At 32.5% G+C, this 17,063-nt stretch overlaps 1 protein-coding gene across 10 annotated transcripts in view; it reads right to left on the bottom strand.

Annotated features, from left to right (window-relative positions):
- Positions 1 to 235: 235 nt before the first annotated feature.
- LOC127703064 (uncharacterized) overlaps positions 236 to 17,063 on the bottom strand; it is a 434,903-nt gene continuing 418,075 nt past the window's right edge. For all 10 annotated transcript variants that reach the window (XM_052207446.1, XM_052207448.1, XM_052207449.1 and 7 more), the window contains 4 exons: positions 17,009 to 17,036; positions 15,801 to 16,127; positions 14,062 to 14,361; positions 236 to 6,734 (listed from right to left, as the gene is read on the bottom strand). In XM_052207446.1, the coding sequence (XP_052063406.1) occupies positions 6,442 to 6,734; positions 14,062 to 14,361; positions 15,801 to 16,127; positions 17,009 to 17,036 (948 nt within the window). In that variant the 3' untranslated portion in view covers positions 236 to 6,441. The remainder of the gene's footprint in view (positions 6,735 to 14,061; positions 14,362 to 15,800; positions 16,128 to 17,008; positions 17,037 to 17,063) is intronic.

Genomic DNA, 17,063 nt, shown 5'->3' with positions numbered 1-17,063 from the left:
GCAGATGCGGTTCTGTATTATGTCTTACCCATGATGAATACAAGTATAAAAGATTTGCGCACCTTTTTAGAATGAAGCGCGGAAGCGCTTCATACAAAATGTACTTCGGTCAACGCTTTTACACCCCAATGAATTTACAAAAAGAATCATTCAATTCTTAAATACAGGCATTTGTTAAAATCTTAAACTAATATTGTTACAATTACATGAATAAAGAGAATAAGCGAACATTCAATCAATTGAAATGAATTATTTATTTTCTTTTTTGGCACTCTCGCCCACAAGGAACATTAGATTTTTTACATTTACATGTTTTGGTCATGCATATTCCTTTCCATTTACATTTTCTAGTAAAGTTCCTAAATATTCTAAAAACTTTTCTTACCACATTATGTTTACTTCCAATAACTTCAATTTCAGCGAGCATAATTCAATTTCGTGTATTACAGACATGCTAAATACAGAAGATTACCATATCAAATGAACATGACTTTTTTGAACAATTAGAATTTTAAGTTTTTATTTCAATTGCAATTGAACTTTTTGTATTAATTTAAGATTTCAGTTATGTTGATCTGTAATGTACATTTGTATCTAATACACAAAATTAGGCAGACCGTACGCGTACAGTCCGACCGTAAGCGTGTTTTGAAAAAGTACGCATTCGCTCCAGACCGTACGCGTACGGTCCAAATACTAATATGGTCTGGAACATATATGTTGTAGGTCACTGTAAAACAATTTGAAGATGCAAATTTGATCAAAACACTCTAAAAAAAATTGGCGGAACTTGCATAAACTAGGTTTCAGATTTAGATGAGAAAATCATCAGACTCTAATACCATGAACTAGCAGATTACTTTAAACAAGACCTTTGACCACCTACTTTACTTCCGGTTAATCAGTTAATAGGTCGAATGACCTGGTAGGCAAACATTTTCAATTGACAACATCAAAATCAAAATATTACTCTGATATCAAGTTTGCCATGAATTACTAAACAAATCAAAGTGGCTGCTCGTGTCTTAGTTCCTTCCCTTGATTTGTTTGGTATAAAAAAAATAGGAAAGGCGATCAACATTACAATCGTTTTTTGGTTCTATGAAAATTGATAATAATGAAGTATAGAATGAACATTCAAATTTAATAAACAACAGGAAATTCTGTACAACATATACATATCTAAATATTATTAAAACTAGAGTATCATGTGATCTTAAGCTTGTATCGTTCACTTGACCTAAATATGATCATTGTTGGTTTTAAGGAACACATAGTTTAAGCTTTTTCTATTGAAGCGTATTACTTTAGACCTCTAGTGCTCGGTCCCCATGGACATGCATTTCTTTAAACTAAAATCTTCACGTCCATTCTACTGAAGCTTCGTAGGAAAATCTAACATCTTACATAGCTTACATGACCAATAGGGTCATGTACTTGACTTGACTTTCAACCGTACAATAATGGCTTGGATATAACCCTTTACTCATAATCTTAATCGAAATTTACATCTTTAGGACCCTGTACCGTACACATTCTCAGTAAACAATCATGTACTTCGTTATTGGTGAACAAGGTAAATTCAAAACTAAATTAAATGTACGAATACTCAGAATTCTTATCTAACTATTTCAATCGTGTTAAAAAACTAACACTGTCTTTTATAATAACTAGCAAGTAACTGATAGACAGGCATTCTGCATTAAATAAATAAAAATATAACTTCTTCCTCGTTTTGTAAAAATCAACATAACATTATAATGTTATTGTTTTTTACAATTTTTTAGTAGTTCACCTACTAATTTTATCAAATTGTAATCACTTTAATCACATCAAATCCAATGTACGGATGTTCCAGACCATATGCGCATTTAGACCATACGCGTATATGGTCTGGACCGTAGACGAATTTATTCAAAATACGTATACGGTCGGACCGTACGCGTGCCGTCTGCCTAATTTTAAGAAATGTGTCTAATCTAGAATTAAAAAATGAAATAAAAACTTTAAACAAATTCAAAACCCACGCTACATTGTAACTTTATCAGTTAATCTCCTGTATTAAGTATGAAATTGAGTTAAAATGCTCACTGAAATTGAAGTTATTTGAAATACAAATAATGTTGGAAGATAAGTTTTTAGAAAATTTAGGAACTTTACTACAAAAAACGTCAAGCCAGCTGTTTACTTGTGAGATTGATAGAATTAAACTGAAATGCTTAATATATAGTTTTGACAGTTTCTCAGATATTATAAGTGATATTAAAGTCATGTATACATCTTGTGTATTGAATGGTTAAAAGGTGTACATGACTGTCTGTCTGGTCTGTGTCATATTTCCTTGACCTTATTTAATGGTTCATTAGTCAAAGTTCTTATTTCTTGATGATGTTTGCTTCCGAGATACTTTAAGCGATGGATGAATTTATACGGCCTCCATGTCTGTCTGAAAAGATTTATCTCACCTTGACATCATGTTCATTGATCATTGAATTGATAATTGTTGTAAAAAAAATTGTTCACTTTCAAATAACTTCAATTATAAACACTAAAACAGGGAAGACATTTAAGTGTGTCCAGTCTTGTTATAATAATTATGTATACAATGTAGGTTCTTAAATACGTTAATCCAATAGCAATTATCAATACAAAAATATTGGATGGAGAGTGGTCTCATTGGCACTCATACCACATCTTATTTACACAGGTACATGGGGTCATGATGATGTACCCTATCCTCCCCCTTTTTTACGAGGCAATATTTTGTCAAAGTTCTGATTTCAAGCCATTTATACAAATAACGTTTACCTATCTATTCCTGGTCATCTATACTGATATTTTTACTTATTTGTGCTGTTTTACTATCCAGCTATTTTTATATCGGCAAACTATATAAAAGTTGAAAAAATAGCTTGAGGGGAGTTCCGGATACATTAGTCTGTCGGAATTCCAATGGGAACCAATTGTGCCCCTCTTCTTGCCGACTTGTTTCTTTATTATTATGAGGCTGACTTCATACAAGAGCTTCTTAGGAAGAGAGATAAGAAGTTAGCAATATCCTTTAACTCTACGTTCCGCTATATAGATGATGTTCTCTCACTAAATAATACAAAATTTGGTGACTATGTTGAACGAATCTATCCCATCGAACTAGAGATAAAGGATACTACAGATACAGTTAAGTCTGCCTCATATCTTGACTTACATCTAGAAATTGACAATGAGGTTCGGTTGAAAACAAAACTTTACGACAAAAGAGATGATTTCAGCTTCCCAATTGTGAACTTTCCATTTCTATGTAGCAACATTCCAGCAGCGCCTGCATACGGAGTATATATCTCCCAATTGATACGATATTCCCGGGCTTGTGTTTCCTATCATGATTTCCTTGATAAAGGATTGCTGCTCACAAGGAAGCTATTAAACCAAGAGTTCCAGATGGTGAAGTTGAAGTCATCCCTTCGTAAATTTTATGGACGCCATCACGAGTTGGTTGACCGTTATGGAATAACCGTTTCACAGATGATATCGGATATGTTCCTTATGTCGTAACTACAATACTCTTCCCTTTTCACGAATGTGACTTACCGAATTAGACTATTTACCGGATTTGTAATAACATAAGCAACTCGACGGGTGCCACATGTACGCAGGATCTGCTTACCCTTCCGGAGCATCTGAGATCACCCCCAGTTTTTGGTGGGGTTCGTGTTGCTTAGTCTTTAGTTTTCTATGTTGTGTCATCTGTACTATTATTTGTCTGTTTGTCTTTTTATTTTTGGCCATGACGTTGTCAGTTTGTTTTCGATCTATAAGTTTGACTGTCCCTCTGGTATCTTTCGTCCCTCTTTTATTATGACCCCATGTCCATGTGCTTATGTTTAGTAACAATTCTATTAAAACTAGCAAAATCGAATTATATGTCGAATTTCTTGTCGGTGCTCATGTTTTTAAACATCAACATAAAAAAAAACATTATTAATAACATGTCCCGAGACTTTTGCTCTGTACATTTATAGTGACGTAAAAAAGTGATTATATACAAAGAATAAAAAAAACAGTACTTGAAGAATGCAGTAATTATGTAATAACTAACGAATTTACTATGACTAGATAACTTTTTAGAAATGATGTCCAAATTGGCCTGTTTGATTCATTGAACGGATCATCATAATACAAAGATCAAATTAATGGAACAAAATCTTCTACAGATACTGTACTTTTTTTCATTTATCAAACTGATAAAAAATAACTACCAAGAACAAAATCCCATGCTTTGTATTGTACTACCGGGATAAAAAAAGCGAATTGATATTCTAATAATAAAAAAAGTAGTGTGGACTTTAACGGTGTTTTTTGTGGACTTTAGCGGAACTTGTTATTGTGGACTTTAACGGCGTTTTCTTGTGGACTTTAGCGGAGGTCATTTTGTGGACTTAAGCGGAAAGTTTGTGGACTTTAGCGGCGTTGTGGACTTTTCCGGAAATTTGTTGTGGACTTTAGCGGTGTTGTGAACTTTAGCGGAATTGTGGACTTTAACGGTGCCACAGCCCTATCTCACTGTAATTTTATATTTGGGTACACAATCAATACTTTAACATACATTTAACTATCACTTAATAATATATAATTATGACTATTCAATGTATGCAGTCTTATTTCATTTGATTACAATTTATTTACTCTTCCAATTTTTTTTTATAGCAGACTGTGTTCCATGTATACACATATACATTTTGAAAGAATTTGTACACTATATACATTCATGATATATGCAATGTTTAAACCTTAATCACCACTATAGTGTAAAGGTCATGAAAGGGGTAAACCCAGTGAGACGCCTTTTTGGCCGCAAATGTAGCTTTTTTACACATTTATTAAAATTGTAAACTTTTAACTATTTATTGGATAGTAGAATACTTTTGTTCCATATATATGGGCTGTTTTTTTAACAATACAGTGCACATGCATCAAGTACTAGCACCATTCATTCGTGCAAAATTACTGAAATCTTCACAATGTTAGCATTTGTGCTTATTTTTAAGTTTTATCCAAAATGGAAGTGACCGCACTTATGTTCAGTCTTACTATGTATGTATATGTTGTGTTTGATAATTTAAAACACTATATATATAGTTTGAGACAAAACACAAATGCGGCTACTTACATTTTGGTCAAAAACCGTCTGAAAGTGACGTTTAATGGCATATTTGAAAGATTTTTCATATTTAAGCTTGAATTTGAGCGTCTTTAATGACCAAATCAGTTTAAATCTTTTACATAAACTAATTGAATCGTCTGAAGTAGACACTTACGTGTTTTAAAAATGTCAAAAATCTTTCTTTGGATGTACTTCAAATTTTAAGCAAAATTTTGCTTTTACCGGACCTTCTCCTTTGTTTACATTTTGTTTAAATTATTGAGGACTTGAAAGTCGTGGAATCCTTGTTTCAAACTGAAACCCATACTGGTCCAACTTTTACCCTGTATCAACATGTTGCTGCTTGAACTGTATGCAATTTGAAACTATTTTTTAGGAAAAGCACACGTGTAAGAATAGGTTGTGGAATGCAACAGTTTAAACTTCAATGATTCTTAAAACTGCAAATACCATTTTTGAGAAACAGAAAGATTTCAAGTTGAACATAAATTACAAATGAAATCGCACCAACCATATTGATATTTCTATTTACTTATTCTGATAAGTAAGTATTGTTGTGAGAAAAAGTGTTTTCCAAGAGTTTTTCATTTGAGTAAATGTTAGTATAGGTTGCACTTTGTAAATACAGCTGTTTCACAAGACCCACCTCTATTGGGGAGATATATAATATTCATAGATATTTTGTTTTGTTTACGTACTGGTTCCTAGATATGATCTCTATGTTTCATCTCATAGAGAAATAACTTTGGAATGTTACCAGTATAAAAAAACATGGTAGCGGCGAAAATTGAAATCTGAGGAAGACTCAGAGTGAAGGTAGGGGTAGAACAGAATTTTAGTATAAGTTAAACTCTTAGAAATTCGGGGCATATAGCTGTAGAAAATATGCCGCACAGCCCTATGGTTTGACCTTTGAATAAAAAAGTAGTGCCTATCAACTTTCCGTTCTAGGATATAGTTTTTTACGAAACTTCATAGTAAAAGTGGCACAGCTTTAACCACAAAGGGAGTTCCAATGGGAAATTGCATTGTTTACATTAACAGAAGTGCAACCTATAAGAATGAATTAAGCAGTAAATGATAACAGATGAAAGACAACTATTTTACAGATAAAGAAGAAATATAGACAAGTAGGATTATATAATAAAACTAGTCTACAATTTTGGAACTGTACATATTTATCTTCTGTTTCTATACGTTAGTGCGTATGGTACATTGATTTAACTAATCTTTTCATGTGGATGTGTTAAATTTCTTGAATGCTGATATATCTCCCTCTGTTATGTCTGTTTTATTATCTGTTCTGCTAGGTATGTATATGCAGGGTCGTCTTGTAGAGCTTGGAGAAATTCAGTATATCCCTTTTCACTTTTATGCAAAAGCAAGTCCATTAATTGTCTGTTCTTTTCCTTTTGTGAATGACCCTTTTCTATCTTTTCCTTTTCATCAACTGACAACACATCATTTGTTATCAGATGATCTACTATGTCATCGTGTTTAATACTAGACACGATAAGAGAGTAATTCTTCTGTAGACGAACCTTGTATGGTTGATCTGTATACACTGATAATCCTACAATTATATCTAACTATTAAGTATACATTCATATAAAATACTAGCTGAAAAATTTATAAATACTTTGTGGTGTTCAGAAGCTCATTAGAATATTGACAACAAATCATTCTAGTAGCCATGTGTAACAGCCATATATATATTACCACCTAACTATTTAACCCACTTCGGAAAGGCATAGTTTGTTGAGAACAAATTCAGCATACACATACGAGTACATAATTAGAAAAAAAACCATGTAGTCTACGTGATACGACCATTATCAAACGTTATTCTAATAACAACAAGCAGGACCGTTTTGTGTAATCATTGCAACCTCTTCTGAAAAAACATGATTCATAAAGCAACAGTTAACATAACAATCATAAAGTTTTTTAAAAAGGTTATTCACATTAATACCGTAAATATAAATGAGAATGGAAACGGGGAATGTGTCAAAGAGAAAACAACCCGACCAAAGAGCAGAAAACAGCCCAAGGCCACCAATGGGTCTTCAACACAGCGAGAAAATTCCACATCCGACGAGGGCTTCAGCTGGTCCCTAAACCAAAATGTGTACTAGTTCAGCGAAATTGGATGTCAAACGAAACTCCGAAACATATAAATGAACCAAAATTAAAATGACATACAAGACTAACAATGGCCAAAGACTCGGGACTGGCGCAAAAAAGCAGCGGGGTTGAAGATGTTTTGTGAGATCCCAACCCTCCCCTATATCTCTATCTAATGTAGAATAAACAAACACACAGCAAATCGCCACTCAGTTTAAAAAGTCAGAGTCCGATGTGAGAATAGGTAACACGTATATACACGTATACACGTATTTAATTCTATTTTGTAATGACTCTTGGGTACATTTCATGACATTGGCTGTAGTTGTTCTCATACTTTTTCATGGAAGACAGTTGACTTAAAAGTTAAAAAGAAATGCACTGAAAATCTCTATGCATACAGTTTTCAAAGTGCATTCCATACAAATTATATTTCATTCTGAACAAAACATCAGAAACCTAATATGAAAAATAAAAAGATGTGATATGATTGCAAATGAGACAACTATCCACTAGAGTTTAAAAAAGACGATATTAGCATTTGGCGGTGATCGTACAGCATTCAACATTTAGAACATCCGATGGTGAAAGTCAGCTAAAAAAGGTGCTGACATAAAATTAAAAAAAAATAATGCAAACAAGAAAACATACGGACTAAACTATACAATTTAAGACAACAAAAATTAACAGAAATAAACCAACACATCCCAACCAAATATATGTACCTATGAAATTATTTAGTAAAATATTTCAGTAGTTTGTTGTAAAGAGACTTACTAGTTATATATAAATTAGGTTTATCAAAATTCAATACGTCAATACATACACAGGTATTACGATCAAGTTGTGAAATATATATATATATATATATATATGCTATTAAACTTGCAGTGAGTTTCTTTTGCTCCGTATTGAAGGCCTCACTGTTACTTTGAGATGAAGAAAAGCAATAAACGCGCTGTTCCTTTGCTTTTTATGTGTTTTTAACTGTGCATGTACTGATTTTCTGTCATGGATGGATACCCCATATCCTTTGATTTTTTATTATACCATACTAAAGGGTCAACGAGACAAACCAGTCTAAAAAGTGAAAAGTAACAATTGTGACAGAAAAATCGTCTCTTTTGTCGTAACTTCTTGTAAATAGTCTCTCGTGTGAAACTGAAATATACAAATCTAGAAAAAAGACATTCATTACTGTCTGTATTAGAATTATTGAAATAGGTTCCTTTTGTAAAATTTTCAAATCAAAAGTAGAACATATTTGACTATCTTCAGCAAATTTTTCATCAAGGTAACAGTGAGTGTTTTTATATTTAACATTTAGATATCATGAAACATGATCATTGCAGAGATTTACTGTACACTGTGATTGGCAACACTAACTCTATTTAATTTTTTTTATATGCGTAGCACTACAGGAAAAGGTTTGTCTATTTTGAGGCACAATTGTAGCCCATAAGAATGTCTACAACCGTTAGATAAACCTTATCGCAAAAACAGTACACATGGTACACAGATGTTGTCAGGTGAAAATATACAGATGCAATCATCTCATTGCAGTTCCATTAAGTATATTTAGGATATCTCCTTTTTAAGTACAGAAGAAGGCTTTATATGAGTTGAGGCAAATCAATCTGCATCGATGACCATTAAATAAAATTCTAGTAAGAAAACTTCTGACGAGATTGTGTTGATTTGTTGTTTGCATAGTCGAGAAGTCATAACTGTCAACCGAATTAAGCAGACCATCACAAGCACGTAATTTTTCCAAAACACTCCAAAAATAATTAAATCCACTTCTTTGTATGCTTTATTTCAACAATTAATAGCAAGTATTTTTATAGCTAACAGCACTGCCATATTAAATTTTGCAGTTGTAGACTACTTACTAGAATCTGAGATGAAACGAAATCTCAAGAGTTTTTTTCCCAAGAGTTTGAGCAGCTAATACATGATAGGGATTTTCAACATTCAGTGGAGGCCTGAAGCTAAGATGTGGTCGTGACATGATTATTTGTGTTTTTGTCTTTCAGTATATGGTATGCATGGTATGCACATGGCCTTGAAATCACAATTTCATTCTATAGAACTTACGTTTAGTGTTTACGTCACATCTAAACTATATTGGCGGCTACTGTGTTGGCCGATACGAAGACAAAACGCTTACTAAATGAGGCCAAGCAAACCGCGCAATTTAATGATCAGTAAAAGATATGTAACTAACTACAATCATTTAAGAATCTGAAGGATAACATTTAAAATGATCCTTAAGTTTTTATTAGAATCGTTACTCTCACTCTTTTAATGATAGCATGCACAATATTGATTATACAATCAAATATAAAAAAATGACTATGAAACACGAACCTGCGCCAAAAGAACATGATGCTACGATTAATACAGGAGGTACTCAACTCTAAATATGTATTTAACATCATTGAAAAGGTAGTTTAAATGATATATTCCAAATTTTACACCTAATATTAATTTGTAACTCTTCAATTAACTTAATAATCCAGCGCTTTTAAAAAAAAATCAACAATTGTTATTAACTATTTTGCTAAACACAAGTCTAGACAAAGTACTTTGCTATAGAAAAACACTTTCGTAAATCTATAAAATAAAGATACTTGTGTATGATGTAGAGAGTCTATAAACTGCTATTATATAGTGTTTTTTTTTCTATTTGAATTTAGGGATGTTAATTGAAATAAAATATATTTGCTTTATATTTTCTATATATTTCCGCTAAGATAAACACAAATTTTTTATTTTAAAATTCAAATCGGCATCAACGTATTTTTCTTGAAGTAACTAAAATATTATATATTGTTCTTCAACTAAAGGATGTGAAGCAATTCTGATAAACCATCATTATTGTATATCAGATTGTCTTAACCGATTACACCCACCTATTATCAAAGCAGCTTTGAATCACAAATAAAAAAAAAATACCATTACTGCTATATGAACATTTATTTTCACAATTTTACGTCTCGACGATTCTTCAAGTTTCACATTGCACGAAGTCATGTCGTCCTAAACTATTCATGACGTCTTTACACTAAATCCATTGGATGTGTACTGATCGATGAATTGTCATGGAAACATTATTTTACTTATCATATATCATATGCCTTGAACTAACTTTCAGTAACTGCATGCGAGTACTCTTAGATCGGTACTTTGAGTCTTGACCGTTTAGTAAAAAAGTAATCATGCATCTTAAGAATTGTAGGATTTTCCTTATACGCTGCTTTTATAAAGTCAATTGCATTGCTTTTATAATGGTAACAGTCCTGTTTGATGTTGGAAGGAGTCATCAACCGTAATTCTCTACGGGAATCACTAATTTTGCAATCGTATTTTATTTCACCTGCTTTATTTCTTCCAAAGGGCGATTTGAAAAAACTGTAAATTTCAAATTTGTTTGAGATCATATAATATATTTCAGTCATTCAAATATAATTCAAAAGTAACTATTTTTTTTGGTTTTTTTTTTTTTTTGTTTTAAGTGTTTGTTCCCATTCATGCATAATAATAAATACTTTAGTGAATTCTACATGTTCTAATTAAATTTTCAGTAGCTGCTAATATTAGGTAATTCGTCACGCCACAGGAAAAAAATAGTACATTCGAGTGTTACGAAAGTTTCTTTTTTGGCCATTGAAGATATCAAATAAGTCTAGAAGTGAAAACGTTAGGTTGATTTTCTTCTTATTTATTTAAGAAAAAAAATGCGATTAATTTTGGAGTTAAAATGCTGAAAATCAAAATGTAATGCATCTGAATAACTAAAACCGATATTATCATGATTATAATTTCAGACATTTTATTTGATATTGCCGGGGATTTAAAAACAAAAACAAATTGGTTTACATTATTCCAGTGGTTTTAAAATAGATGTCTTCTACGAACGTTGAGTGCTGGCAAAAGCAAACACTTTTCTATTAAGTCTGAGCAGATTAAAAGAGGTGTAGAATGTACATAAATCAACAATCAAATAACACAGACAAATATGTGCAGTTCAAAACAGTTTTAAAAAAAGAGGCGGAAGATATCAAGAGGACATTCAAACGCATAAATTGAAGAAAAACTGACAATGTCATGAAAAATAAACTGAAAGAGAATAAAAAACGACACAAGTTCACACATCACTACATAGAAAACTAGAAATGAAGCAACATGAACTGTATCAAAAACCCGTGATGAACTCAGGTGCTCTAGAAGAGTAATTCGTTCCTACTCAATATGTGGCTTCCGTCTTGTTTCTCATGCAAGTACAAATATTGTGATGAGTCGTTAAAAGTTAACAAGTGTCTATAACACTAGTAATGTATGAGTAGAATGGTAGAATTTAATTCAGATAAGAACATCAGTGATGTCCTATTGCATATTATATTGATTCCAAATGACAAAGCATCGTGGGTTCAGTTCTTTCCTAGAGTAACAGACGACCGAATAAACTATATTTCCAACTTCATTTGTTCTTAAAGGATGATAAGTTTTACTGACTTAACATAGTCCTACTGATATTGGTAAAAGTTCTGCTTTGTGGTGTGTTTTCAACAGTAGCTTTATCCTTACGCTTAAATTTAAGGTATGCATAACAGTATCCCTAGGTTACCTGGTTTTTATCATAAATTATTATAACTTGAGAATAAGGTGTTTTTCTTCAGCTCTGTAGATTTTGGTTTAATCCCTACACAAAACACTATCTCAAAAAAAGAAAACAATACCTCAACATCACAAACAAATCTTATAAAGAATGATATACAAATGATAGACAACAGTTTTTTAATGAGTAATGGTCGATATCAGTCGTTTTCCGTTGATCTATGATAAAACCTGGTCTTCTAAACGTTCGATCAAACTTCATTCTAAAGTTCTTACTACGAATTTTTCTACAGTACATTATGAGCTCCACAAACATTGTGATGAGAACTATTCAAACAGTAGTGTCAATAGTATGTTTGTGTTATTTCCAAACATCTAATAAAATATGCAGTCTCAATCTTTACAATTTTGCAGTAATATCAAGACTTTCGAGTTATCTATGCTTTACACCACTTATCCAAATGTTCAATTGAAAGATCATAAACATAGCTTTTTTCTCTACGAAAATGGAAATCGAAGATACAAATTACTTGTTATTGGTTCTGTAATATCTTTATTTGTGAAGAACCACACTCCATTAACAAGTAAACCGCAGATGATATTACGACGTATTGATCAACAATACATTTGTAGAATTTGTTATATGTTTTGTTGAGATAGTTGGACGGACAAGTCGACAAACGATCTGTATCACTATAGGTACGAATCGTGAGTTACTACTGGCAGAGTTGTTTTTGAAGCATAGTTCACAGAACAAACATCATTTTGTCAAGTTTACCTTGAGATATATTGATGTATCATGTTACGTAATAACCCATATTTCAATGATGGCTTGCATCTCATACATCACAGTAAACCTGCAATTAAAGATACTACCACAACCACAAGGTCTACTTCAAATATTGATATTTTCCTCGATATTGACATAGGCTTTTAACAAGAATGTACGAAGAAAAGAGATGATATCAACTCTCCACTTGTATACTTCTCTTTTTTTCAGAAGTACGATATCGTATGTATGGCCTATCCATATCTCTAGACATATGGTTCGCTCCTGCGTGTTCATTCTAGAACGTCTTTATTAACAGGGATGAGCTCCTGACACCTCCAGTGCTCTAAGAGAGGCAAAAGATACCAAAGGGACATTCAAACTCATAAATCGAAAATAAACTGACAACGCCATGGCTAAAAAAGAAAAAGACCAACAGACAAATAATAGTACACAAAACACAAAATAGAAAAACCGAAGACTGAGCAATACCTTCAATTGTGAGGAAAAAATGACAGGAATCGACATCGTTTCAAATTTACATTCACTATCACTAACTGCTTAAACAATACATAACTATGTATTTGTGTCGAAATTTACTAGCGACATGTGTTCACGGTTTTATATCTTTAGATACCGGACTATTTGTCTGACGGGTAAATTTACTGGTTGTGTTCTTTTCTCGATTATCTTTTTATGATTTAGCGTGGAATCTCATGGCAGAGGATTACATAATGCGCGAGACGCTAACCTGTCGACGTACACGATCTCGCTCCATTTGTAGTTCATGCGACTCCCTTAGATTGGTATGTGTATTATCTTGATTTGTATCTACTTTATGAATATAGGAGATTTGAACTTCTGTAAAAGTATTGTTGCCTCTTATTTAAGCAATTTTAGCACAAACAGTTCAGTGGAAGTACTGTCAATTTAGATATTTGTGCGTCTATTTATTAATGCGATTGTTGAACAATTTACAAAAATGCCAATTGAAAATAACGATTTCAGGGGATCCTATATACAAATAATTATATCACAATATCATGTTTGTATTTATACTTAACGAATTCCAGAAAGAAAACGGAATTTACAGTATCTGGTGTCATAATATTGTATTATATTAAAATGAACAAGTTTACTGTTATTTGTGCGTTATTTTTTTTTTATTTGGGGATACATAAAGGCGACAGTAGTTTATAGATGTTCAAATCTAACTAACCGATTAGAAAGAGGCAATCAAAGTTACAAACAACATATAAAGGAATTGAATGGAATCCAAAGGGACCTAGAACACAAAGTCAACAGAGTAAGCGTCTCCTGATATGCACACATCACCTGCCACATGCAGTCAAACTGTCACAAAAAAAAACAAACACAGAGTTCTTACCTTTAGCTTCGACTTGTACTGATTCTAAACTTGATATAAGATTCTGTGATTCAAACTTCAATTTATTTGCCAGATCTGTGTTATCTTTTTTTTCTAATGCATCCACAAGCACATAATAGGTAAGCTTCTTCCTTTTCATCACTATCTCAAGCATGGCATATTTCTGATCATCATGTCCAGCATGTTTATCAATGCGGCGCCTGTCGTCTGCTGATATCACGAAGTGTGTCATCATATCATCTAGAATATCGCTAATGGGTATATTCTCTAGGATTTCGTCAATATTATCGAGTATTCTATCTGCATGTGAGTAAAGTGAAAAGTGTATTAAGATTTTTATTTACAATTAGTGTCTTTATTTGATGGAGTCAATTGTGTGTATACTGCACGTATATCATGTTTATTATGTAAATTCAACATACAATCATACATGCAGGTCTCTATTGATTCTTTTGGAGATGCACTATGTCATCATTAAAACTATTGCTTCCAAACGCTTGATTTTAATCCTTTATTCAGAGAAAGTATAAAGGACATGTGACAGGGGAAAAAAGATTGCCCGTTTTTGTTTGACGTAAAACATGTACTGGTACATGTAAGCAAATTGTGATCTGAAATGGTCATTTTGATCTGAACAGATCTTAAAAGACTGAACAATAAATGATTCAGTCATATTCAGTCTTACAGTCAATTGTTAGACTTATCCACTGCGGTAAATTAAGTACTGTTCAGACAATTCGCTTGCATTTATTTCAGTACTGTTCAGTATTATTATAGACTTTTCATTAGTATGTTGATGTCACATTGTGACCAGGCATAAAACAAATACATAGGAATCAACAAAATGCTGGACGGCACAACAGACCATAACAACCTCGAACAACCGACTTCAACTTAGAACAAAAGAAAACAAACATACAAACCAATACAAACAACAATAAACTACACATGGGCATCTGACCTTAGTACAGGCTCAAATGTAGTAGGATTATACAAGGTTTAAATGCACACAAACCTGCTCCTTTTCTTATGTAGACAGAAGTGTTTTTTTGGCAATGTTTTTTTTTTCTCTGTTAGTCTTTAATTGATGTTTTTACCTCCGGTATATTGTTACATACTTTGTTATGTGAGCACCATAATATATGCATGTTTATAAGTGAATCTTCTACTCGCTGTTATGGTTCCATAGCTTATCCGTGCTTATATTGTGTTAGTGCAAAACATGTCTTTAAGTCATTAAGTAGACCAGTTCAATTTTTTCACCTCGATTATTAGACATTGACAATTCTATGTATCTGCTTTACTGTTTAGTTTATTCGTTGTCCAAATGTGTATGACGTTTTGTCACTGGGCATCAAGTAGACAACAAGTAAACAGATTGTTTACAGTTTTCCTTAAAGATGGAATTATGCACTTAGAATAAGATGGTATTTAAGGGAACTACATAATAAGAATACTTGTCTTATTTGAACTTTACTCCCATTAGAATTAACGCAATCAATGATATTCTGATATTTTTTTTCTTCAAATATTTGACTATAGGAACATTTTTTGTGTTTTTGTATTTTAGAATTTGTCCAAGAAGTGAGATACCTGTTGTCATTCAAAGCGTCAGCGTGTAAATTTTATTTGGATTTAATACAGATAATCCTTGACCAACGTACAATGATAACCAGTATAGTAATGATATCGATCAACATCAATCTGTAAAACGGCTATCTTTATTATTTTGGCTTTACCTGTTACATCCTCCACAGCTGTCAAAGTGTTAACATCAACACCTTCTATAATATCCTCCAAACACTTTGCTCCTCTTCCAATGTTGACCAAAGCCTGTGCAAGTACTCCAATAGTAGGTTTCACTGATCTGTCCTTTCTCCATTCATATAATACTTTCTTGTTCTGAGCTGCCAAGTCACTGCGATGATCCTCTTGTATAGTTTCTAAATTTCCGATCGACAATCCTAGTTCAATTCCAAGTTGAAAGAACTTTTGACCAATTTTGGAGGCTAAGGAATCAACAATTTCGTCTGTTGGAATAAAATCTAGGATATCATCAGACATACCTGAAAGACAAAAGTATTAAAAAATATTTCATGTATAATATAGCACCAAAAATTGATGGAACACAAAAAGGTTAATATACACGCTTTATATAAATTCATTTAGAAGTTTTAAGGAGCCTGCATCTCTCACCTGGCAATTTGTATGAAACTTATGTAATGCAATTATAATATATATGTTAAATGGAAACTGTGTGTGCCAAAATATAATGGCTAGCTGATAATTTTGCATGACTAAGTTTTTGTATATCCATTATAGTTTGAAAATGTTTAACATGTATTTTAAATATGTACTACTTTCCATTATGTTCTTTTTTATTGATGGGGCACGATTTGGTAGTGTTACATCGTATAATGTCTATCCGAATTATTTTTGCAGAGAATTCCGCTCAAGCCTGTGCTAGGGGCCGGCTTAAACTTGCAGTGAGGTGAGAGATTTTTTTGCTCCGCGTTGAAGGCTTCATTGTGACTTTGTTATGAAGAACAACAATAAAAGCTCTGTTCCTTTACTTTTGAGTGTTTTTTTTTTCTGTGCATGTACTGATCGTTTTTCATAGATGGATACCCCATATTCTTTGTTTCTCCATAACATTGTGATTTAGGAGCACCAACTGGTGTAATAAGTCGTTTGCATATTTTTATCATTCCATATATTTGTAGATCTCTTGTTGTTTATTAGTCTTGTTGTTCAAAGTTTAAGCCCAAAATGAGGCTCATCTCCATATCATTTGTATAATTCAAAATTTCATTTCAGAATGAGCTCACGCTGTCATAGGGAAACCATTCTGTTTGGACCCGAAGACAAACAAATGCAAAGCGCTACGTATGGCAATGTATTTCATATCTGCATACAATTGGGATGTAAAGCGACATCTACAGCTTACCTGGTTCTATTTTCTTCCCTCTTCTCACCTGCAAAACAAAATATAGACTGTAACA

Source organism: Mytilus californianus, unplaced genomic scaffold, assembly GCF_021869535.1.
Source record: "Mytilus californianus isolate M0D057914Y unplaced genomic scaffold, xbMytCali1.0.p SCAF_5, whole genome shotgun sequence".
Lineage (NCBI taxonomy): Eukaryota > Metazoa > Mollusca > Bivalvia > Mytilida > Mytilidae > Mytilus > Mytilus californianus.
This window is presented reverse-complemented; position numbering and strand designations above follow the sequence as displayed.